General features: G+C 36.0%; 1 protein-coding gene and 2 long non-coding RNA genes across 3 annotated transcripts in view; 1 reads left to right on the forward strand and 2 right to left on the reverse strand.

Annotated features, from left to right (window-relative positions):
* The window catches only part of LOC121401551, an 82,573-nt gene extending 77,802 nt beyond the window's left edge, over positions 1–4,771 (reverse strand). Inside the window, exon 1 of the long non-coding RNA XR_005966341.1 lies at positions 4,692–4,771. This is a non-coding gene — a long non-coding RNA (uncharacterized LOC121401551). The remainder of the gene's footprint in view (positions 1–4,691) is intronic.
* Positions 1–11,861, forward strand: part of onecut1.L (one cut homeobox 1 L homeolog) — a 34,497-nt gene extending 22,636 nt beyond the window's left edge. The window contains exon 3 of the mRNA XM_018253065.2: positions 4,166–11,861. Coding sequence (XP_018108554.1) covers positions 4,166–4,458 — 293 coding nt within the window. The 3' untranslated portion in view covers positions 4,459–11,861. The remainder of the gene's footprint in view (positions 1–4,165) is intronic.
* Positions 4,760–27,098, reverse strand: part of LOC121401552 — a 69,037-nt gene continuing 46,698 nt past the window's right edge. The window contains exon 3 of the long non-coding RNA XR_005966342.1: positions 4,760–4,841. This is a non-coding gene — a long non-coding RNA (uncharacterized LOC121401552). The remainder of the gene's footprint in view (positions 4,842–27,098) is intronic.

A 27,098-nucleotide genomic window follows, 5' to 3' on the forward strand; every position in this document is an offset into this window, starting at 1 on the left:
ATTGTGGTGGCTGCTGAATGCAGACTTGAAATGGCTGGAACTCACGGCTGTCACTACAACGTGATCCCTGCTGCTGGCTACACTGGAATACAACAGATTTTGTGTATCTCTTTTGCTTTCTGTGATGCAAGACGCTAGTGTAAATAAACCACAATGAATATTTTAGGTCACACAAAACATTATATATTTTACCGGTATCCTCATGCATTTTCTACTTGAATTACTTCACATGTACGTATAATGTTATATTTTGCAGTCTTCATCATTCCAAAATGAAATCTCTCTCTTCAGCTGTCTCTTTACATCTCCATCCCTCCCTCTGTCTGTCAGTGTTCTGTTCATCGCTGTCAGAACTGTAGCTTTCTTTTTCGTATATCTAGATTATAAGATCATAATTGGTATGAATATATGAGAACATTTAGAAAGGCTCTGTTTTACTACCCAGCATTATGGTTTTAGGTGAGCGAGTTGGTTGAAAGTTGTGTAATGCGAAAGTTGGAGGAAAAATCAATAGGAGAGTAAGCAGACGGCGCCATATATACATACCCAGCTGCTAGCCAAGCATAGAAAGAAGCAATCAGACGCGTTCAGAACTTGGCACATCAACATGTCTATAGAACAAGGGTAGTTCTATTAATGGCTGGACAATGTAGATTGAAGAGAGCCTTCTCCCGATAATGTCAGGATGGTTTATGTGCACATCCAACATGCCTAAACAGATGTACCTGAACTTATGCTATGCTCAATAATCAATATATTTATAGAGAAGGAAAGAGAGCGGGTGGAAGTAAGGAAGTCATCAGTACAAGAATTCCTAATAATTGTTTGATATAACTAATTTTTATAGGTTTTATTCACACTGACAGTCAGGAGTGTAACAATAGAGTCGTGAATCAATGCAAGTACCCCCCCCACACACACACATACAGACACACACAGACACACACACAGACACACACACACACACATGTAGATGTCCCTTTAGCCTCCCCAAGCAAAAAATATTCCTTTTTGACTCCAATTAACATCTCGGAAATGAAATAACCTGACAACTCTTATGGTAAAGAAACCCTTATTAAGCTCATGGTGAATTCTTCTTTCCACCAGTCTCAGTTCATGATCTCTTGTCACGTTCCCCATCCAGGGGCAGAGCAGTTGATCAGATAGATTTACATACAGATTGGACTGATTCATTCAATTTGCTAGTTGGGCAAAACAATCTGTTCACAGGTTAGTTGCTGCCACTTCCAGACGATGGAGACCTTCATGTAACAATCACTGTTAACATCTTATTTTAAACAACTGTTAGATTAACATGGTTGCTAAGAACTTCAGGAGCCACATGTGCACGGCGATGGTTGGTCATTACCATCAGCCATACCATATGTGTGAACATATGTTTGAGGTCAGCTTAAGTGGAAAACTTGACAACTTAGTTGTTGCTACAGAGTAACCACTGTAAGCAAACGTTTGTAAATATCTGAACTTTGGGCTTGTAAGATAAACACATTAATTTTTCTTCAAATACACTTCCTATCACTTTAAGAGTGCAGATAAAGTCAGTAATTGCAGAAACGAGCCTAAAATACAACAAATGGCATGGCTATTATTACATAGGTATTATTGCTGTTGAATATTGATTTTTTTTTGCAATTATATTTCTTAAAGATAAGTTTGCAGACACACAGTCTTCCCGATCCATAGCATATTGTGTATAGCCTTTGTGTGAATGTTATAGAGCAATAGAGTCAGACAAAACTCTGATAATAGATAGGTGTTGTTCCCAAGTGCTACTAGCAATACAATATGTGAGGCGCCTCCTTATCACAGAACAGATAGGTCTCTGTGTGCTCATTAACTTATTAACGTTCACAAGAATTTTACTTAAAAGATAAAAGTAGAGTAGAACATTATTTCAACCTGTCAAAGTTGACTTTGCTCTGTGTTTAGTAGCCTGGCTATAATCCCAGTCATTTTCCTGCGCTCACCATGTTATGTGAAAGACAAACATACTAATATAATAATAATATTATTATTATTATTATATACACTATTGATTTATATGATTTGTTTCATCATATTCATTCTGTGTTCAGTAATCATTTGTACAATAAAGGCAGACAATGTTTAATCCCTGAATACTGCACAGTTGCAAAGTCCTGTACACTGCTGGGTGTTTTAAAATGGAACCTATAATCAAAATACACTACAGTGTGGGTAAATGGAAAAGGTCGATTTGCTTTCATTTTGAAAATAAGTCTTAGGGATAGATTTCTAAAATACTGAACTGAGGAATCCAGTTCAATATTTTTAACAGTTAACACTTTCCTGACACTTATCAAAGCATTTCCCTTGTTGATCAGAGCAGACACACTCAATTCTGTGCTATGGAGTCTTCTCTAACACCCAACTAATTAATAAAGCCCCAGGAAATGAAGGAGTTATTTTCCTTGTTATTATCAATAAAAAAATCATTTCACAAGTAAAGAAGTCATTCTTTTTTTAATCCTATTTTAAATTTCAATACATTTGGCATAATATACATCCTAATTTATATTTTAGAACTCATTTATGACCAAAAAAGGTTTATGATCAACACTGTAGCAGCCTTTATAACAAGTTCAAAAATAGCCATTCTTGTTTTACCAAAAATATACAGTGAGGAATTCTCAAAACTGACAGACTTTGGCTTTAGTCTGTCTAAATGAAAGATTGCCTCCTATTCTGAAATCAGATACCAGCCTTCCAATAACTTTTATCTTTTATCCATATTGATAGCAAAAAAAAAAAAAAAAGAATCAGACACCATAGCCCAGACTAGACACAGAAAATATTGATCAGTTGCTTTTGGTTACTGCATCCACTTCCTGAATTTTTCCTTGCAGGGTATATTTATTTTATTACAAAAGCAGCAAAACTGTACTTTTATCTAATTTATTAATGATCTAATAGTAGAAATAAGGAAGATAATCACAGACAGCACCTAATAATATTACTTTTATGCAAACTTTAATTAAATATCTTCGTATCTTCTTAGCACCATCTTAGCTTTCATAAAGAATTTAAATGACGTTATTAAATGGACGATAACATTCCCCCAATACCAGAATCAGCAAATCATATTTGATGCTGACATCTTTAAATATATATATTTAGTCTTTAGCATGATATATATATATATATATATATATATATATATATATATATATATATATATATATATATATATATTTAAATATAAATCCATTATCCATAAATATGTTACCCAGAAAACTCCAAAAGAGTCAATTATCATCAAACAATTCACATTTTTAAAAATGATTTCCTTTTTTTCTGTAATAATAAAATACATAAACTTCAGAGAAAGCAAAACAATCCTATTGGGTTTATTTAATGTCTACATTTTTTTTTAATAAACCTTAATTATGGAGATCCATATTACAGAAAGGCCGGTTTTTGTCCATCTTTAGATTTTTCAAATGTTGGGAGGTATGCTAGTCTATAATAAGCACCCAGCTGGCACAAAGTTGGCAAACAACCAGATATATATTTTTTGGGAAATGTTTAATGCAATTATCCCTTGTGGAACCTGAAAGCTGTTTGAGTTTGTCAGATTGTGCTCATTGGTAACAATGCTAATGCAGATGTAGCCCAGCATGCAGCAATTGTTAAGTTCTTATAAGTCATATGGGCTGGTATGAAAGTCCCCTTTGTTGTGATGTCCTATTAACCACAATATAACCTTTGGAATGTACTAGAACCCTTTATTTTACTTGATTTATAATAGCAGTTGGAAACACTCACAAAAGCAGAGTAACTGCAATTAGGCTTTTTATTCCATTACCACACAACATGTTTCGGGCACCTGGCCCTTTCTCAAGTTCTCACTTGAGAAAGGGCCAGGTGCCCGAAACATGTTGTGTGGTAATGGAATAAAAAGCCTAATTGCAGTTACTCTGCTTTTGTGAGTGTTTCCAACTGCTATTATAAATCAAATATATAAGGGATGCCAGAGGCGGAGCACCCAAGGAATCACCACAAGAACTGTTTGAATTAACGCTAATCAGTGTAAAAAGCCTTTTTGGACCCTTTATTTTACTGTGTGCACATATTGTTATGCAGTTAAGTACACTTGCCAACATATACTTTTATTCTTTATTTATAGCATGTAAACGAAAAGAACAAGAACATGGAAAAGACAGAGGGAATACACCAAAAAAGCCAAGGTTGGTCTTCACAGATGTCCAACGCAGAACTCTCCATGCAATATTTAAAGAAAATAAGCGTCCATCCAAAGAGTTACAAATCACCATTTCCCAGCAGCTAGGCCTGGAGCTCAGCACAGTCAGTAATTTTTTCATGAATGCTCGCAGGAGGAGTCTTGATAAGTGGCAGGATGAGGGAAACTCTGGGTCTGGCAACACATCATCTTCATCAAGCACTTGTACCAAAGCATGAAGGGAAACACACAAACCCCAGAAACTTAAACCTCGGTGGAAAAGCTTTAATACAAAGACCAGGACCTCAGCGTATTAGGTTTATACTTTATAACTATTTGAAACCAAAATAATTTATAAGTCCAAAGAAACCAAAGACTCATTTCTCCTAGTGACTTTTGTTCCTAAGACATTTTTTCAGGAGAACGCAAAAAAAAAAAATGGAGTCAAAATACCAAAACCAATCCCACTGACCTTACACCTTCACCTGTCATCATCATTATTCCCACAGTATTTTGTCGTCTGGTGGTTTGGAACATCGTGATCTCTTGTCATTGAATGGACATTTTATGGGGTCTTCATTCTCGTAACACATTTCCATGAAGGTGTAGGGCAGATCAGAATCTAAAGTATACAAACCCATGGTAAGGAACATGGTCAAAACATGTCTACAGAATGGGATGTGGCTTGACCAGCAAGTCGTCTGAGTTTATTGTAAACGACTCTCACTGTTTGAACCAAGTAGTTCCACCGTATGGCGGTAAAGTTCAAGCTGTTGAACAGCACCTAAACATGTGCATTCTCTCTGTTTGTTAAGGGTTGATTACATACAAAAAGCTAAGCCTTTTCTACCATAGAAGAATACCAAAGAAAAAAAAAATGTAGTTTATCCTATTGATTCTAACATTTCCGCAATGTTTTTACACTAAGCATGATTCACCAAATATCGGTATAGATAATTTTAATTTCTTACAATTAAAATACAAATACATGTGCAAAAGGCTTATTTGTACTAAAAATATTATTATTTTAAACAGAGCACAAAATTCTAGATTATGTGGTATTATACCACACTTATCATTTTCCACTTTTTTAAAGCAGTTTTCCCTTCATGCATGAATCCTAGTAGTTTCACCAAACAATGGCCTACAATTAATTTTGTATAGTATATGCATATTTTTAAAGATCATCCCCATAGAACAGGTTCATTTTAACATAAACTAGGAAGAGGCAAAAGACATAAGAGCAGCACTCCAAAATCTGAATTAGTGATTTATTAGTGCCGCAGCTTAGGCCAATAAATCACTAACTGTCTGCATATTGCAGGTTACACCTTTATTATTCATTTTTTGACTTACTTGCCATTTCCCTTGAGTAAAAGTAGTGTTTGATTGTTCAGATTCAGGGAGGAAAATCCTTTAAATGCATTTTAAACCAATGCTGAAGCAGCATTGAAATAACAGAGGAATCTGTACCCCTCCCCATCTTATTATTTTAGAGCCCTGGTTTTGTTTTAAACTGGAATAGAGGCCAAAACATAGCAGCCTCTATGTGAAAATTAATTATTATCAACAGATATAGGTGACTTTTTCTGCAAAGTCCCTACGGCCATATATTAAGTTATAGATTTTTTTTTTAACATACAACCCATTATTTATATGTTTTAATGCATAAGGATTAATTTCTTAACAATCTATACAATTTACAAAATTATACAACCGGGGCTCATTTATCAACACTGGGCAAATTTGCCTATGGGCAGTTACCTATAGCAACCAATCAGTTATTAGCTTTTCAAAGCCAGCTGCAAGTAGAACAATGAATGCAGCAATCTGATTGGTTACCATGGTTTACTACCCATGTGCAAATTTGCCCAGTTTTGATAAATGACCCCTGGTGTCTCTTCCAAACCAAAACTTGATTTCATTTTTAAACAAATTGTAAATCCATTTAATTTGCTGCACAGTTTCTTATTCTGTAATTAAGACAGTTCACCATGGCATGTGGTATTTTCCATACTTTGTATCCAGGACTTGAAAATCTAAAAGCTTGAGCATAGTTAAAAATCAGTTTGGATATTATTTAGTTGGTTTGGAATGTTTATACAGGGCACTGAAATTAGTCATTAATACATACAGTCTTTGCAGGTTTATTTTAAAAAAATATATATATTTGTTTATTTTTTTTGTATCACTTAGATGAACTCCAATGTATCCCAAAGATAATATATATATTGCACAAGAGAAAACATACTATATTTAAGCCAAATAACCATATTTCCGGTACTTTTTATGTTTTCTGTTTTCATGTTACTTTTTATATAATGTCTGGACTGTTTTGGAATACAACCACCCAACTAATTGCTTATACCAAAGAAACACTATCCTGAGAGCAATGACCTTGGAGTACGGAGACGCATTTTGAGACACTCTTCACTATATGATAATCAGATAACAAATCCATAATATCTGGCATCTTTGTCACAAGGAGCACACCAACTTTCTTTAAATAAGCCATTCATCAAACAAAGTAGCATCTACTCATGGATATAGTAAAGTGTTTAGATCTCAGGGCTTCAGATTGTAGAGTTTCCATACATTAATGGTGATTGTTGTATACTATATAATGATCATTTTATTAATGATCATACATAGATCTAAGATCTGATTTTTGCTATAGCTTTTCTATCTGTTCATTTGTTCAACAATGGCTCTTTTCTTGCTGGTACTGCAAGCCCTTGATATACCAAAGAATCCTTTTACATTTCCTCTCAGTCGAGGTGGGAAGGCAGTCGTACGGTAGAGTCCCTTTTTTCTACACAGAAATGAAGGGAGGAAAAAAAGAAAAGAAAACTATGCATTTAACAAACAAAGAGAATGCACTAAGGGCGTTTTTTGTCTGACTGATGTTTATGGTGCGTTCAAATCCTGTAACAGAAGCCAGTGTGAATTCTTTGTGCTGGTCTTCTGCTTTATTGTGGTGTGGTTAGCTTTACAATACATTTGGTAACTATTTCCTAAGACTATGACAAAGAAGCAAAGAGATAGCTGCTTCCACATGTAAAAAAATGTAAAGATCTACTATTTATAGTGTGAACCAAAGACGCTACCTCACTCGATTTCCATTTCGTGATTTTAATCACATTGATGATACCAAAGAATACCAAAGATTTTTCTTGCACGGCCTTCGTCTGCCAAAGGCACTCTGCGACCTTCCCCTGACTCCTGACCCACAACCCCTGACCTTCATGATATATATATATATAGATATATATAACACGTTTCTTTTTTCCAGATATATTACAATTAACCCCTTCAGGGTCAGAGGTGCTTAAAACACCCCTGGGACTGACGGAGTCAATAGCAAAGAGACCAGATGGCTTCACATGATCAAGGTCTGGCCTCATCAATTTTCCTTTCTGCTGGTGCCCGAATAAAACCTATTATGCTGGGCATAGCTGATGTCCTATAATAACCAAAGACTGCATTTTTTTTTTTTTTTAAATTAAACTGGGATGACTTTTATTTTTACAAGACCTTGATAAGGTTTTATAACCCATTAGTAGAAATAATGGCCACATCTCTAAAGTCTGCAAGATAATTAGAGATTTAAAACCAGGACATCAGATTCCAGCAGCCTGCCCATGGTCATCTGCTGCCTTCTGGACAACCTAGAAAAGTACGCAACAAACCATTAATAATGTTTGAGAATAAACAAAGCTTTAGGCAAATATGTTGCAAACATTTGTAAACTCATAGGACGAGTGCCTTGCTTGAACCAAAGTGTTAAACCGCCGTTGACCTCTTCTATCTCACCTTATACTCTTTGAATACCTCAGCCTTTTAGAAAGGCCGCTGATTAAATAATAATACTAATAATGGAATAATTCTTCACCGTGGTGCTTTTGCATTGCAACCATGCAAATAACCTTTCTTTGATACCAAAGGCATTTCTTTTTCACTCTAGCTGATGAACCAAAGTCTTAGTGTGCCCCAACTTTTGGCAGCATCTGTTCTCTCCACCTGACCATTTCCGCTCTGAGTACCTGTTGCCTGGATGTAGGCCGTGCAGTTTCTCTTACCAATTTCTCCAAATACCTCATAGTATAAGAAATCTTTAGGATTACATTGTATAGAAAGTCTATGTGATAACACAAAACATACTAGTTTGATAAATGTTAACCTTCATACAAAAGTTATATCATTATTTATTTTGTAGGCTTTTGTTCTGTTGGTATTAACTGAGTTGCTCTTAAAGAAATATTTTTTTTTCCTGCAAGATAGGAAAGGGGTTGGGTCAGGACAGGTTGAAAAAGTAAACGCAATGACGTTAAAACAGCTTCGCTTTTTTTTGAAGACAACGACACTTTGTGTTTGATACTCAACATTCTTTTCACAGGGTAAAACAACGAAAGAAAAGCATTTCCAGATGTAACATTTAGTTCTTGTTTTTGTTCTTTGTAAATGTTCCTTGAGCTCTTTATTTCTATTATTTTCGCTGTTTTATTTAATCTCTGCTTAATTTATGACTGCAGTTGAAAATGCCTGTAAATAGTCGATTTTGAAAACAACCAAAGTTATCATGTTACAATCTTTTTTCCTTATTGTTTCATTTGCTAAGATGTACTGAAGGGGAGTTGCATTTCTCTTGATCGTGCAGGGTGTATAAAGATTAATCTTAGCAGACACCTTGATGTGTGTTTAAAAACACTGCCAGATCCCTGTACCTTGTATTTGCCAAATGTATGGATCAAGGTATTGTAATCAAACCAAAAAAAAAAAAAAAGTCATTTGTATTTATGTATAGTTTCTGTTTTTTTGTGTTTTGCTAATTTATTTCAGAGGGGTTACTTTGTGGGTTTAACCTGCAATTCCAAAGAACTTTCCAAGCATTGTTTAATGTTAATCAAGCACTGGCATTGTCGAAAGGCATTTCTTTTTTCAAACTGATTCATTTGTGTAAATATTTGTGTATAATTTTTGCCATAAGCACGGGTATAGAAAGATTGTCACGCGTTGGAGACAAACTGACTTGTATTTGGAAAATCTCTCTACTTTATAAATAAATGGTCGTTGTAAATTGAATTTGTGTTTTACCGAGGTGGATGGACACACAATGTCACTGGACCATTGTATTTGGTTACCTGGTATACAATAAAAGCCAACAAGGGCAGCTGGGCTGCTACCTGTTGCAAACATTGTATACTTTGGCGACAAACATAAAATACAATTCATATTCTTGAAATAACTGGGAAAGGATTTTGCACACAAGCACATTTGTACCTGCTTCTTGGGTGCAATTTGTTTAAATGCCATCTGACACAGATTAACGCAAGGAATACATTGATGTAATGTTAAAAATGGATCTGTGTTTAGCATTATCATTCTTGTGTCAAATAGAGCAATCAGAGATCCCTATGTATTCCTGTCAACTGTCAGATGGCAATTAAACTCGTTGCAACGTGGAATTAGGTCCTATGTTTTATTTGACACCTTTTAACAGCTATGGAGTAAATGTCTGAACATGTTTTTCATTTTTGCTATGATTACTGTAAAATTGCAATGTTGAAAAAAAATGTCACAGCTTCTTCTCTCATGATGCACTGATTTCCTGTGCTGGAATGTCCCGTGTTTATTTATGTTTTGATACCCATAAGGCATACGCATTCCCTCCATTCTTTTGCAGTGACAATTACTTGATGATAATGTCAAGCAATGATATAAACGGCATGAGTGGATCTCAATATTTAACCTATCATTAGCAATCCAATGCTATATACGGTTTAGGTCTGTTCTATGAGGATTGGATCCCACAGTTATGGAATAGATTTCATTTCTGATCATTGATATGGCAGCAATTTAACTACTTACCTTGAGTATATTGCCCAGATCTATCAGTATAAGAAAGTGACATGAATGATTCTTTCTAAATTAACTAGACGGGCTGATACGATCATTACAGAAAACTTACCCTGCATACATTTCATAAATAAAACTAGGGCAATTATATTTTAGTAGCCTACTGTTTGGTTACATTATATTTTCTTATATATTTCCCAGAATGATGTTCCTTGTATGGCTTTAATTCAGAAGAAATGGAATTACCCAAAGATTTTCTATTATGTTCAATGTGCATCTATTTCTTTTTATTTCAGCAGTCCTGTGGAAATGATCTAATGCAATGTATTGCTGTGACATATTTAAGTAAAACCAGTACTACCAAAACAAATTAATAGTTTGTGCCCACTCGCCCTCCAAAAAGGAAACACTGACTACAAGCTAAAACAGACTTTAGACAATTTAGATATGAAACCAACACTCCATCTTGTTTATATTCCACTATCTATGTATCTAATTAGACCCAGAACAAAACAATGCTCTATAACACTTGTAGCATCCCAAAGTATCCCCATTTAAATATCAGTGTTCATCAAAAATATTTGCCAGCCCAAGAAACTGATAACTGTATTCCACTCATGAATATGCTGCATTATCATCACACTCATTATTAATTATAGTAATACACAACTTGACACAAGTTTTCAATACAGATAGATACAGATGTTTACAAAAGTCTGTCGGTGACATGGATGAGCAATCATTAGTCACCTGATATAACTGTTGGGGTAATAAACCTGTTTTAAAATTAGAAATAAATTCTTCAGTCATAGTCCAATACAGCAACAAAGAGAAATCAATTGCATATTTATAACTGTTTGTACCATGCCATGTATTTTTATTATCCAACATTACAACATTTTGACGAGCATTGGTTGGGTCCATTGCATGTTTAAATGAAGGAAGAAATTCAATAAATAAATATTATCCAAGGTACCACAGGTCTGATCAGCAAATCATCATCCAGATTCCTAATAGACCCCCTGAAATTTCGAATTTTAACATAATCTTATATGATTAAACACTGTTGTGATGTTTGACTGAGTGAGAAACCCAACAATAGGTCACCACATTTTGATATTTCTATTAAAAACAAAATCCAACAAAACATTTGTATCTTCAAAACAATCTGACCATTACTACCAGTTCATTTCAATATTATACATCAGAGCCAAGGTCTGATTCCTTAAACAGTCCATAGAGCATAATGGCAACTCTCTTCCATGTAAGACACATCACATCTAGTGGTTTGTTGTTGTTTTTTTCTGGTAAAAAGTCACAAGAACAAAACGCTGGTATTTAGCTAAGATTATGCCCCGTCATAGCTGATGAGAATTCCCACTATCACACAACAAAGTGAGATATCCCTCAAAAATGGAAAGGCAGGTTTTGGGGCAACAGCCCCGACTGTGTGCTTTGCCCATGGTGATCTCCTGTGTTGCCCCAAATGTTAGTCACAAAGCTAAACTTGTAACTTAAGCCAAGCAGTCGAATGTCTACTGTTCATAGAAACATAATTATCCTGCATTTGTAATACTTTATTTCCACATCTGAGTTAGCTTTGATTGACAAAAGGTCGTTGAAGACAATCATGCTGAGAAGGAGCAGAGATTCCAAACCTGACTCTCCAGCTTTTAAAGGCAAACCAGCTCCCATCACCATGAGCTATCAACTGGGTGGCTGAGGATGATGAGGGTCTAGTTCTTCAATTGTTAAATATAGTTGTTAAAGCCTGAATATGCTTGGTGGAGTGCCAGATGCATCTTCCAATAGACTGGCAGAGGAAGGTCTTGCTTTGTAATTAAAAACTCTTTGCCAGAAAGAGCTAATTCTACTGCTCACTGGCATTATAAGTGGTGAAAATATATGAATAAACAAAGTACGACTTTGGGGGGCGGGTTGTATACCATATTTTTAATTTATCCTAGACAGTTGAAGGACTTGTCATATGTTATGTTTGCATATACATTTTTAGTATATGTGGATTGTACCTATTCCCCGTAGTTCTCTAATATCAGTCCTTTTCTGGGTCCATAGAATCTTATGTACTTTTGTGTGTAGCTTCTAAAGTAATGCAGTAGGCATTCTCCTGGTTTATTTTCTGGTATTTTCCTGTGCCACTTTAAAACGTAATTTCATTTTTTTATGTTTCTTTTCTGCTTCCATATTGTTCTCACAATGCACCGTGCAATATCATCTGCTGTGTTTTATTAGAAAAAAAAAAGACAGAAAAAAAAGACAAGTAAAGATGTCCTTATGTTTTTCAGTGTTAAAATGTTCTGCATTTATGTAGTCATGAAACTGTAGTAAATAAATTGTTGGAATTTCCAGCACTTTAAATTTCAAACATTTCTTGTTCTGTATCTCCTAATGGATGTTTTCTGGAATTATTTTGTTTTGCTTTTGGGGGTTTTTTGTTGACTTTTGGTTATTTTTACAAACAGCAAAGAATGAAAATATTTGGCGTTTTTTGATATTAATACAGCTTTGAACAGAATGCATTTTGAAATAAAGTGTTGATTGTTTCATGATAGATACATGATGCTCAATGTTATATTTATTCAGACATCATCTGCAAGATATTTAATGTGAATTGCATGTCAATTTCATATTTATCTTATGTGCTTCTAGTGCCATTTCTGCAGCACCAGGTCCTGCAGCTTTTCAGGGAGTCTTGGTTTCAAGAGTTCACTAACTCGCTCATGCTTGTGGTCTTTCAACAAAGGGTTTTAAATGATCATCAATGGACCATCTTATTCATATCTGAATTGCCTGAATAGTATACCAAATTGATGTTTAAGTGGAAGCCTACACAAAATTTTATGGCCGAGTTTCCCCGAAATCATTTTTAGTATGACCCTTTTAGTATAATGGGCAATTAGCCCACTGTGTGGAAAAAGTTAAATAGCACCGGTCTAAACAACCAACACATTTTAAGTAGCATTTGTATATGTGAATACTTTTACATGGGGAGTATGAACATTTTTAATATTAATGTGCCTTCATATGTCCATATGTGAGGCAACCCAAGGGCTCAAGAACAGTCAAGATGACCAAGATTGTGAGTAGGAAAATAGAATCTGTCAGCTAAGCCCAAAGTTTGAAAAGCAAGAAAATAGACAGGATAAGCATTGGAGCCAAGAGAGACGCAGAAGCCAACAATGTAAGAGCCAAAGCAGAGGATACCAGAAACTTGTATTGAACAGTATCTTTGCAGCCAGCCAGAATCAGACAGAGTTCCTCGTGTAGGTGCCTGAGATAAAGGCTCATACTCAGGAGAGGCGGCTAAGGACTGAGTTTTTAAGTATGCAACTGCCAATAGAAGGTAATCAGGCAATGAGCTGCTTCTGCTGCTCTAGTTAGCCTGTAGAGATGTTAGAAGGCTTTAGTGTAATAAACCCAGGGTCGGCAAAATGCCTTCTTAGCCTAAAGGTGAAGCAAAGCTGCCACACATTATTTGGCCCAAGTCTAAACTGTGGACAAGTACCAGAGCTGCAGAGCAGGCTGCATGTTACACACAATCACAAAATGATACCTGCAGAGTGACATCATTTATAACAACAGAAAGAGGTGTGTCATGTTAAATTGTGCTGAGCTGAACACACTCACAAAGCCAGCTCCATCTGTAACTTGTTCGGATGAATTTAACACCACAGGGCTTATTTAACTTATCCCCAGTACAAGAAAATTAGGGCCATGCAATTAGCATTTGTGCCTGGGGCAATGATCTGAAGGGATCTGTTCAGATTAATCTTACACTATAAGGATCATTTACCATCGGCCCAAAACCCAAAATTGCCTGTTGCCTTGTGTCTGTTTGGCTTAAACAGTAAAGTTGCACCTTTTGCCTATAAGTGCTAATAAGGAATGTGAAATTGCCCACTCATGTCCCATCCTTACATGTGTATGTGAAGATTAGATCGCTGGTATTTAAAGGGGAACTCCGGCTTTGATTTGCCAGCTCTCCTGGCCCTGCTGGCCCAGACCCACTTCACATACCTGTCTGCCCTTCTGACCTCCACCTCCCCGCCTGATCGAAAAAATGGCGATCACAAGTAGGCAGGGAGGGTTGGGGGTGATTTGCAGGGGGGGGGGGCAGACCCCCCAGTCCAACACTGAGCATGCAGGAACTACATAACCCGCAAAGCATTGCACTAGGGTCTTCTGTTCCTTATTGAAATCCCGTGTGCAGGTAATTGTGGGGTTTGGAGGATGCAGGTGTAGCGCTATAGTAAAATGAGTGTACCGTTCTCTTACTATGAGCTTCACTCCCAATATTGTGCTCCAGATGAGACCTTAAATCTTAGGGAGTAAGCCCTCACAAACGGTGTGGAGGCAGGTTGTAGTGTAACTGTAACTAGATGCAGGGTGCAAGAATTGGGCGCCAGTGGTTCTTATAACTCAACCAATGAACATATTTATTGAACAAATATAATCCTCAGTGGAGTGTATATAATAGCAAAACAGGATCATACAGAACAGTGGATAGGCATATACTCACAGCCCCTTTGGTCAGTATTCGTTCCCACAGGGAAGAGAACATGCACAGCAGCAATGAAGGTACACCCAGCTTCCAGCCTTTTCCCTAATGGAACCCAGGGGAATTCTACATCTCTAAGTCTACACACTTAGTCCCTACTTCTGGGCAATTTGTACCCGGGATCTTAATCCCTCTGACTCTCTCGTCGGAGCCTTGAGCTGCTCAGCTAAATAGCCTGTCTGTCACTCCTAGAGTGACCTCTTAAGGTGAGTAGCCTATCATTTCTAGACCTGACCTGTCTAGGTTCCACTCGAGCTCTGCCTGCTCAGGATGGACCCTGAGAGCATGGCTTCAAAGGGTTTTATACTTTAGCACAGTGCCATCTACTGGTCACTATTGTGAACACCAGGAAATAAGGCAGAGCATTAACACAAGTCCCCATTAGGACCCATTTAGGCTTCTAAAATACTGGGGAATTGCCTGCCAATTTTTCACAGCTTTTGCACCAGAATGTCCCAATATTTTTTCATTGACTTTGAAGGGCTAATCCATGTTTGTTGTTTAGTATAGGAAAATGGTGCAATTGTGGTTTAAAATACACACCATGGGAATTTTATAATGGATTATTACCATGACAGATCAGATCTTTATAAGTATGCCATTTATTCCATACCATGTTTTCTACATTTTTATATAAATCACACAGCTTAATAAACATGTCCCTTAGTTCAGTAACACACAAACAATACTTAAATGTACATTGTGACACAAAACAATTACTATATATTCCTTAGGGCAGGCTGGTTTTAGCCAAGGAAAGAAGGGGCTCATATAGCAACCCCTGGCTATAAATTACCATATAACATATATATAATGCAGATATTAATACAGTTTTAGGACCTTTTATCCAGAATGCTCAGGACCTGGGGTTTTCCGGATAAGGGAATTTTCCAGGACCTTCATACCCTAAGAGGCCTATTAGTTAAAGGTTGTATCGTTTTAGAGGTTTATGAAACTATGACTAAACTCACAACCTCTAAAACTACAACTGTCATGACATTTATTAAAAGATTTGAATACCAAAAAAGTACAAACAGAAAATAATGCACTTAAAAATACAAATACCTCGAAAACCTCTAAAAATTTTAGCTTTACGTTCAATTCCTAGCAAAAAAAATCTTTAAACCTTTAAGTCCCAATTCATTTTTAAGGGTCCAACGGCAGCTCCCATTGACATCTATAGGACCTTGACAACATTTACCTGGCAAAGTTTTTGTATTAGAGGTTTTCGAGGTTTTTACACTTAATAAATCTTGAAATTTTTAGAGCTTTTTGAAAAAAATGGGAAAACCACAATTTTTTTTAATTAGTTAAAAAAATTTAAATTTGGATTGTTATTAAATGGGCCTCTCCGTCTACTAGAAAATCATTTAAACAATAGGTTGGTTGTACCTCCAATATGGATTAATTATATTTTCGTTTGGATCAAGTACAAGGTACTGTTTTATTATTACAGAAAAAGAGGAAATCATTTTTAAAAATTTGGAGTGTTTGGATATGTCTATTGGAGATGTAATTTGGAGCTTTCTGGATAATTGGTTTCTGGATAATGGATCCTATACCTGTACATGTAATCAATAGAAATCTTCAGTAATAATATCTGCAATGTCTTGTTTGGGGCCCTAAACCGGACTACTGGACCATTCCTTAAGCCAAGCAGGAAATTTGCCAAATTATGGCAAATTACTGTTTCCTCTTGTGTCACTTAACATAAGCAAATTGCACATACAGCTTTTTCTTTACCAGCAGGGAAATCTGTCCAATACAGCCCTGTGCTTTTAGTAACTGGCAGGTATGGGATCTGAAATCCACCGTGTGTGCACATTGAGCTATCTTCAACGACTGTTTTTAATCATTGGGAAAAATTGCAGCTAGGCAGTTACCCATGGCAACCAATCAGACAATTGCTTTCTGGCTAAAAAAAACTACTCACTGATTGGCTACTAAGGGTTACTGCCCAGGTGCAAATTTGCCCAGTTTTTATAAATGAGCCCCAATTTACAGCAGGTTGCTGAAAGGTGTTTTTGCCACCGATCAAGAAAATTCTTTGACATTAGTCAAAGCATTTAATCTTGAAAGTAATTGTATTGTTGAATTTATTTATGATTTGTTCTTGTATTTCTAGTTGATATGCTTATAATGATTATTTCACTTGTAGGATAGGTTTATAAGAAGAAAAATAGGAAAACAAATTAAAGCTGATTTCTAAGATGTTAGCCTCTCTCATATTTTATAACACTAATGGTGCTCTGCAGCACAAGTTGAACTGAGGACTTTTTGTAAATATATAACCTACCAGTCTCTGTATAGTGGAAACCCACTGCTCTTATCAAACCCTTTCTCTATTCAGCAGCATATTCATGTTGTTGAAGAAAAAATAAACCGACCGATAATAAATGGGATAAGGACCCTCAGAATTCTATGCTGATCTCCAGGAGTAAACCCACACAGATACAGAGAGAACATACAAACTCATTGCAGATAGTACCCAAACCTTGAGCATTCAGGTCCAAAAACCACCTAAACTCTCATGTAGGGGCAAATTCACTAACCTGCGGAAATTCGCCAGGGCCGGCTTCGCTCACATCGCAACACTTCATCAGGCATAGATTCGCCAGAACAACGCTAATTCACTAAAATCCGAAGTTGCGTCCTGGGCGCTGAACTCTGGCGAAGTTGCGCTAGCGTTGGCTAATTTGCATACGGCAGGAAGTTGAATGGACGTATATGTTGCAGCAAATACATTACATTACACAAGCCCAGGGAACCTTAATAAAATAAAACACCAGCGTTTTTTGGGACTTAGAAAATTTTTCAACTAAAAATTGAAGAAGCCCTTTCATTGCACTTCGCCTGGTCTGAGCTGGTGAAGGCAAGTCTGGCAGAACAGGTAATCTTAGTGAATTTGCAAAGTAACGCTCTTTCGCCAGGTTGAAACTTCGTCTGGCATAAGAGTGCGAAGTAGTTCTAGAGTCTATCTCCTTCGATAGCGAAGTTACGACTGCGCTCGTTAGTAAATCGGCGAAGTCCCGAAATGACGTCACGCTAACGTTAGTCACTTCTCCCTTTAGTGAATTTCACCCATAGTTTCTTTCTTCGAATACCTTGGCTTCCTGCTGAGCGGATCTTTTTTCCCTAAGCGAGTTCTTCCAAAAAATTAAAAGTTTGGTTCCGAAAACATGGTTTTTCAACCCTGGTAGTGAAAGAAAGAAACCACACAAGTGTTTAAGAACTCTTGCATGTTTTTTGGCCTTTGTGCTGGAGCATTCCTAAATCAGGCCCACAGACTGCAAAACCAACATTTCTTCTCATCATACTGTCCTTATCTTTCGGCCATTCAGATGAGTGTTTCCTTTCCAAGCAACTGTAGTACACAGATTCTACATTTACTCTTCGGACTGAGAGCTACATAAAACTGACTCATGCTGAAAATAGAGACGTCAACATTTTGGAAGATTTTTTGCCACACCTCTTATCTGCCTGAATATCAAAGACTCCTTAAAAAAGGGAAAGTGGTTTGTGACATCTTTGTTAAATCCTTACCATACCATACTTTGCACCCACAACGTAGTTTCACACTAGTATTCATAATGCAATGTGCATATGAGCACAAAGATAAAAAAGAATAAAATGCAGCATCTGGTCTGAACAGGAGCTACATTCCATATCAAATAGAGAGGCTTACACTTCCAGGGTGGATTATTGTTCAGTCTAAAGGGGTTAATGTTACAGCTTTTCAGACTGTATGCAGAAAGCTTTTTTTTCTCCTTATCTTCCTTCTTTCCTTTCCTTTTCTATTTGTTATGGACAGGTTGACTGTGTTTGCCTTTTTGGTCCTGTTCATTGTTTTGGAGAGAAAGGACATTGAGGGTAAAGTCCCCATACAAACCAATCAGCTGATACCATCTACTGAAATGCTGCTTGAAATAATAGCTGATTCGTTGCTATGGGTTACTAGAACTAGAGCAAACTTTGCTATTACCTACATACCAAGATCATTGTTGGACTTTCATTGCAGTATTTTTGTATTATTCTTTGTTTATATAGCAGCACCTTGCAGATGGTTATAACATTAGAGGGAGGACTTTTATTATTTTTTATATCTGATTTCTGGTGATTACATTTGTGCATCATCACTGGGGGTGTCTAATAAAATGTACATCATAATTCATATTCATAATTAATAACAATAATAACAACAATAAGAAGAACAATAATAACTACAATAACAGCAATAACAACAATAAGGGGGTTATTTACTAAACTCTGAATGCAAAAATCACGAAAAATTTGTGATTTTTATTTATAAAATCGGACTTTTAAAAAAAATCAAGATTTTTTCAGAATTTATTAAACTCCGAGGATGGGAAAAGTCTGAATCTGAAAATCCGGCATCTCAGACCTGTCGAGATATATATATATATATGCATATAAGTCAATAGGAGAAGTGCCAATGATTTTTTGACATGCACTGGGTTTTTGGCAATACCCTGAAGTTTTCAGAGTTTTTGGGCAAAATTCTGAGTTTTCAGGTGAAAAATCCGAAAAAAACGTGAAAATCTAATTTTTCGTCATTTTCTTTTTCGGATTTTTTCCTGCAAACAAAATTTTTGGGAAACTGTATTAATAAATAAGCCCAAAAAAACCTTTGCGAATTTGGTCGGAGTTTTTTTCAGAAAATATTCGGACTTTGAGAAATAACCACCTAACAATTATTATTATGATTATTATTATTATACAGTGTGCATTAATGTTATTTTTGTTGCATTGGGAGCCATAAGCCTCTTTTACAAATACATTTTCATACCCTTTATTTGCTGTAAAGGTCTCTGTTCATCTTATCCCTACAATCCTAATATTTAATGTATAAAAATATATTTAGCAAAATGCAGATATGACCTTTATTATAATGAGCTCCACAGATTAAGGTTACGAGAAGCCCTGGGCCAAGTATAGATTGGGTGCTTCCAATTACTCTAGCCACACAATTGTCACATTTCCCACTGAGTGCATTAATCTTGTCTAATTGCATGTCCAATCCTGTGGCTTTATAATGCATGTCCCTCTTATCAAGAACACTGTGAAACAGGCACAGGAAGCACTGTGATAGAATAATATATCTGAAAACCACAACAATTTTATAGGGTAAAAAGGAATATATGTTCAAAAATAAACATTGCATCAAATAAACATAAGATATACTAAGACAATTGAATTAACTGCCAAGCGTACGAAGATACGGAAATGAAACATATTTTAAATAGTTCTGACTATTGTATGAAAGAATTGCAGGTAAAAATGCATGCAAACAAAACATTATACAGGTATAGGATCCCTTATCCGGAAACCCGATATCCAGAAAGCTCAGAATTACGGAATGGCTGTCTCCCATAGACTCCATTCTATCCAAATCCAAACAAAACATTATACAGGTATAGGATCCCTTATCCGGAAACCCGATATCCAGAAAGCTCAGAATTACAGAATGGCTGTCTCCCATAGACTCTCCCATTTTATCCAAATAATCAAAATTTTTAAAAATGATTTCCTTTTTCTCTGTAATAATAAAACAGAAGCTTGAACTTGATCCCAACTAAAATATAATTAATCCTTATTGGAAGCAAAACCAGCCTATTGAGTTTATTTAGGGGCACATTTACCTAGGGTCGAATATCGAGGGTTAATTAACCCTCGATATTCGACTGTCGAATTAAAATCCTTCGACTTCGAATATTGAAGTCGAAGGATTTAGCGAAATTCGTTCGATCGAACGATTATTCCTTCGATCGAACAAATTGCGCTAAATCCTTCGAATTGAATGATTCAAAGGATTTTAATCCATCGAAGGATTATCCGTCGATCAAAAAATTGATAGGAAGCCTATGGGGACCTTCCCCATAGTCTAACATTGGCCTCGGTAAGTTTTAGGTGGCGAACTAGGGGGTCAAAGTTTTTTTTAAAGAGACAGTACTTCGACTATCGAATGGTCGAATAGTCGAATGATTTTTAGTTCAAATCGTTCGATTCGAAGTCGAAGGTCGAAATCAAAGGTTGAAGTAGCCCATTCGATGGTTGAAGTAACCAAAAAAACACTTCGAAATTCGAAGGGTTTTTCCTCTATTCCTTCACTCGAGCTAAGTGAATGGGCCCCCTAATGTTTAAATGAATTTCTAGTAGACTTAAGGCATGAAGACCCAAATTACCGAAAGATCCGTTATCCGGAAAGCCCCAGGTCCCGAGCATTCTGGATAGTAGGTCCCATACCTGTATAAATGTAGATAAACTATATTCATGTTGTCTTTATGTACATTGCATTTAACAAAGCAGTTTTGAAGTAGCACCTGCTTATTTCCAACTGTCAATGATAGCAGTTTGTAATTTTGCTTAATGTGTAATTTAAAGCAATAATTATTTGGATAATATAATCATTACCAATGTCTACGATGTCATAGCTGGTATAACACAGCAACATTATATTGCCCAGTTATAGTTTACAGACCGTGTATGGATTTTAGAAACACATGCACTTTAATAATTTGTGCGAGATTATTTACACCAGATCCCGGATACTGCAATGGGTTACTAGTGATCATACAAACGTTGCCCCTATTATTACCCCTCCTATCAAGCATTTGGTATGACTTTTTCTTGCAGAGTTATTTCTCAGCAAAGCCTGGCACAAATCCGAAACATTTTTTCAGGCATTGTTTCCCTGGAGTCGCAGGGATGAGATTTTATAGTTTCTTGTCAAGGCAATTAATATGCAGCTGCATAAGGTTAACTTTTCAGATTACCCTGTGCCCGCATGATTTATTGAACATTTATTCTAAAAAAGACTAAAACAGAAAGCAAACCTTATTTAAAAATACATGATATTTCCCCTTGAAAATGTAGAATCCAAAGTTCAGTTCTGCATTTTAGTTATTCCATACAGGAAAACGCATGTTAATAATACGTAAAAGAGAGGCTTGTGTGTAATGCAATACTATTTATTGTTTGTTTGATGAAATGGGATGATTTTGATGTTTAAAAATTACATCTGGCATTAAACATTCAGGATGTTACATCAGGCATAATGTTTTAACAATGTTCTTTTCCTTAACTCTAGCTAACACAGTATTACACTTCTTGTATAAATACAGGGTTTGGATCTATTATCACCGTTCTAAATTACACTGTGTACATCAAGTAATTCATTCTACCAGTCAAAATGTCATTCTTGAACCAATACGTGTTTTTTGTTTTAGTTGTAAATTGGTTTGTAGGCAGCCATCTCAGGTCATTATGTCTGATCCTGTGCTTTCAGAAAGAGCCAGCACTTCACAATGGAAAGTCCTTTAGATGAGCTATTGTTTCTCCTACTCAATATAACTGAAGGAGTCACAGTCTGGAGTGGGCATTTTACTACTCATATTTACCACTAAATGGGGCATGGGAGCATTTTTTATTAATGCAGTTGTAAGTGAACTGTTATCTTGTTACCTTCCCATTGTTCTGCTGATGGGCTGCTGGGAGGAAAGGGAGGTGGGTGATATCACTCCAACTTGCAGTGCAGCAGTAAAGAGTGACTGACCTTTATCAAGGCACAAGTCACATGGCTGAGGACCACTGGGAAACTAAGAACACAGCTAGCTGCATGTAAAATTTTAAAATTAAATATAAAAACATCTGTTTGCTTTTTTAAAAAACGTATTTCAATGCAGGATTCTACTGGAGCAGCACTATCAACTGATGCATTTTGTAAAAACATGTTTTCCCATGACAGTATCCCTTTAATCTTCTAAAATCATTTAAACAATACATAAGACCAGAAGGATTGTTTTTTTTTAACCCAATATGGATTAAGTACAGGGTCCTGTATTACAAACTGTAAATATTTGATTACATTGAGTCTATGGAAGATGGCCTTTCTGTACTTCAGAGCTTTCATATTAACATATTATTTTAATTAATATCAGTGAGAAAACAGTTGGAACATGGCATTGCAAGGCCAGATTATAAGGTAATACTTTGAGACCCTCATCAAAACTTTGGCTAACAGCATCCAAGCAGCAGGTCCAATTTTTATACTACAAGAGAACTATAACAAACAGTGTTACCTACAGCCATATATGTGTAGTTCTTATCTGTTACCGGGAATACAATTATGTGTAGTTCACATGTAAATTAATGTTTAGTATAATGCAACATTGTTTTTTTTTTGAGAAAAACTGCAATTGCTTATTTTGTGTTTTTTAAAAAATATTTCGCTTTTTGTGCTGTTGTGTGGTAAGAGCCTGGGATTTAATATACCTAGACCATGGACACAGTTCTAATTAGAATATTTGCCACCTAAAACTTGCCGAGTTCATTTTCAAGTCAATGGCAGAATATGTTAATTTTTCAAATTCAAATTTTCAGTCAGGAATATTTAATCAAATACTAGGGGGCAGATTTATCAAGGGACGAATTGAAGATTCAAATTTTGAGTTTATTTTAGTGTAATTTGACTAGGGAATAGACCAAATTTGATTTGAGTTTAAAGAAAAATTGTAATTCGAATTTCGAATTTATTATGTACTGTCTCTTTAAGAATTCAAATTCGACTATTCACATCTAAAATCTGCCCAATTGGTGTTTTAGCCTATGGGGACCTCCTACGAACAATTTGGAGTGATTTGGTGGACTTTTGAAAATCTAATTTTTTTTTTCAAAATCGACCTTTGATAAATAACCCCCATAGTGCGCTATTTAAAAACAGCTAAATATCAAGAAAAGCAGGGCACTCAGATTTAAAAAAAAAATGTTTAAAACCAATATCAAACGCATATCAACCGCCATAAAAAAGGTGGGGTTCTTCTTCAGGGCTCAGACAAAACGCAAAAATAATCATCATCGTCATGTGGTGGAGTCAGTGGTGGAAAGTGGAGCCACAGTGTCATCTGCACTAAATGCCATCCAGAGTATGTAAAATTGTATTCAGTTGTTCCTGTGTTTCCCAAGGTAGATGTGAGACAAAATTGCTTTGATCATAGTGAAACTGATTTAGAGTGTGGAATAAAAAAAAGCTTTCAACCCTGCTGTAAATTAGATTTCAGCTTAACTGCTTGTCATTAAATATTAAAGCAACTAGCTGCTATTTTAGAGGTGTTTATCTGTGCCGCTGACTGTTATATTCTAGGAACATTTATTAATTATTGCTAATGTATTTACAAACCTTTCTAAACACAATTGCAGAGCAATAACACAAGACATTTGTTTTTATGTATTTAAGATATATTACGAAATTCTTCAAACTGCTAATATAATGAATAAGAAACAACAGCACAGTGGAAGTTAAATATACATTTTGTGAGAAAAAAAACATGTCTTGTGTTGCTCTGCTTAAAACTGACCAGAGAAAAGTCATTTAACAAATCGCAAACTCTTATGCATTCTTAATTGCATATGTGGTGCACTATAATATATGAATACTCTCTTGTGCAATAATCCATATGTCATATTAATAAAAAAAAAATAAGATAACACCCACAATAAGCATATGTGCTACTTAATCCATGTTTACTGTAGGTGCTATCTGATTTTTTGCTTTATATGACAGAGAAAAGTCAGATGACTCTTGCTTGCTTGCTAACGTAATTTTTTAAGCAGAGAAAATGTTTTTCTCAGAAAATTACATTTCAGCCAACTGGCCAGAGGGCCAAAAAGAATTTATCATATTAGACGTTCAAAAACTGCTAATATCTTGAAAACTAAAAAAAATTAATGTAAGTGCTCAGATGAGCTCTCTGATCAATTTTACATTAATTTGTTCTTAGGGTTTAAATTTACGTTAACTGGCATTGTGATATGTTTTCTAAAGCTTGATTCATGAATTTACTCCTCAGTGGACTGACAGAATTTGGAGCAAACTTTGAAGTTTTTGGCACATGGGACAAACTGTTGTTTTTCTGCTCAAAGCTGGGGAGCACTTTCTGGAGATAAAAAACACGATGGTGGAATACTTTGATAAATGAACAGCTTTGAAAAGTTTAAAAACACTAGGGAAAGATTCTCAGGATGCTGAAAAGTCATTCACAATGTCCTGAAAAGATTTAACATAAATGAAAATAATTTGACTAACATGACAAATACTGGACTTCGTAGCAAATCATAATACTATGAGTTTGTGCCAGCATGGTTTTATGCGTAAAAGATCTTACCAGACTAACTTAATTTATTTTAATGAGAGGGTGAGCAGAGATCTCGATTCTGGGATGGCAGTGGATGTGATTTACTTAGACTTTGCTAAAGCATTTGATACAGTGCCACATAGAAGGTTACTGGTTAAATTAAGGAATGTTGGCCTGGAACATAGAGAACTGGCTAAAAGATAGACTACAAAGAGTGATGGTAAATTGAACATTTTCTAATTGGACCAATGTTGTAAATGGAGTACTGCAGGGCTCTGATCTAAGGGTTTTTGTAGATAACAAGTTGTCTAATTCTGGGCAGTGTCATTCGGTGGTTACTAAAGCAAATAAAGTTCTGTCTTGCATAAAAAGGGCATAAACACAAGGGATGAAAATATAATTATGACTCTTTATAGGTCCCTGGTAAGGCCTCATCTGGAGTATGCAGTGCAGTTTTGGACTCCAGTTCTTAAGAGGGATATAAATGAGCTGGAGAGAGTGCAGAGACTAAGTGCAACTAAACTGGTTAGAGGGATGGAAGACTTAAATAATGAGGGTAGACTGTCACCGTTGTGGTTGTTTTCTCTGAAAAAAGGCAATTGCGAGGGGACATGATTACACTTTACAAGTACATTAGAGGACATTATAGAGAAATAGCAGGGGACCTTTTTACCCATAAAGTGGATCACCGTACCAGAGGCCACCCCTTTAGACTAGAAGAAAAGAACTTTCATTTGAAGCAACGTAGAGGGTTCTTCACAGTGAGGACAGTGAGGTTGTGGAATGCACTGCCGGGTGATGTTGTGATGGCTGATTCATTTAATGCTTTTAAGAGGGTCTTGGATGATTTCTTGGACAGACATAATATCAAAGGCTATTGTGATAACAAACTCTATAGTTATTATAGATATGGGTATATATAATTTATGTGAAGGTATGGAGGAGTGTGTGTATGGATGCTGGGTTTTTATTTGGAGGGGTTGAACTCGATGGAACCCGACTTAACTATGTAACTATGAAGAAAAATTTGGAGAATTTTACCTGGAAAAAAGATAAATCTGCTTTCTGTTTTTGTTTTGGTCAAAAAATGAAACTTTTAGTTGCTGAATGAAAGCTTGTAACAGACAAGAAAGAAATGTAATACCTAGGCATCCAGGCAGGTTAAAGGTGGCCATACACTATTAGATCCGCTCGTAGGTCGCCAAACAAGCAGATCTTAACCAGATATTCCCACTAACGGCAGGGCCAACCAGATAACAGCAAATGGGCGCCAACAAGTCATAGGACCGCATCAACTAGCCGATGCAGTCCTCAAAATAATAAAACCTGCCCAATTTTTGGCCTGCTATCGATCAGGGAGACCTGTCAGAAGCCCCCGCACATGGTCAGATAAGCTGTGTAATCAGTCTAAAGGACCGATATTGGCAACTTTAATCTGCCCGTGTAGATTTAACTGTTAACTGTTAACCTTAACTCTTACAAGCTAGCCCAGACCAATTTCTTGGATTGAAAGAGTCTTTAATCACTTGCATAAACTTCTGAGCAAGAAATGGAACACGTTATGTTATAAAGAACTTTCTACACCAATCCTTAAATGAGAATAGTTTTGGAAATAGGTCATCTACATTGATATACACTTTCTGATTGTATTTGACAGAATTAGAAGGCCCGCCCCAGACAAATACCTAATATCTAATGTCTCTCTGAGCTGCCGGGAATCTGTGCATTTAATAACACAGGAGAGGCCTTTCTTTTTGTTGTTAAGTTTTCACAGAATGATAAATCCTATTTCAGACTTTAAATTAGGCTCCTGGTCTTCTCATGAATGACAGCCTTTGAGCTATATCTAATCCACATATCTTTGCTAAGGTAATATGGTATAGCTTTTTGTTGTTACCAGGCCCTACCAATTATCTCAACACATTCATTTTAATCCTTGACAATGAAACATTATTCACAGTCAAACATGTTGTACATTTCCTTTCAATTTTCTATGTGAAAACAAACTGTAAATTCTAGGAAGGATCCAAGTGTTATGACAGTGGCTGCAATTTGTGGGATGTTCTCTAGTGGACTAGAAGCCTTGCACTATATATCATCGGCCGAGATAGTTCAATTTTCTCCTGGTCTACCCTAGATTCTTTATATGGTTTTTAATGTTTTCCTACAGGACAAAGGTTCTTAACACAATGATGTATATCATGGAGTAAAGAGACAGCCTTGGCTTCTACTTGTTTCCAGGTCTAATGGCTTGGAACAAAATCTTTTTGTCATGATCATGGCCATGTGTGTT

Source organism: Xenopus laevis, chromosome 3L (assembly GCF_017654675.1).
Source record: "Xenopus laevis strain J_2021 chromosome 3L, Xenopus_laevis_v10.1, whole genome shotgun sequence".
Lineage (NCBI taxonomy): Eukaryota > Metazoa > Chordata > Amphibia > Anura > Pipidae > Xenopus > Xenopus laevis.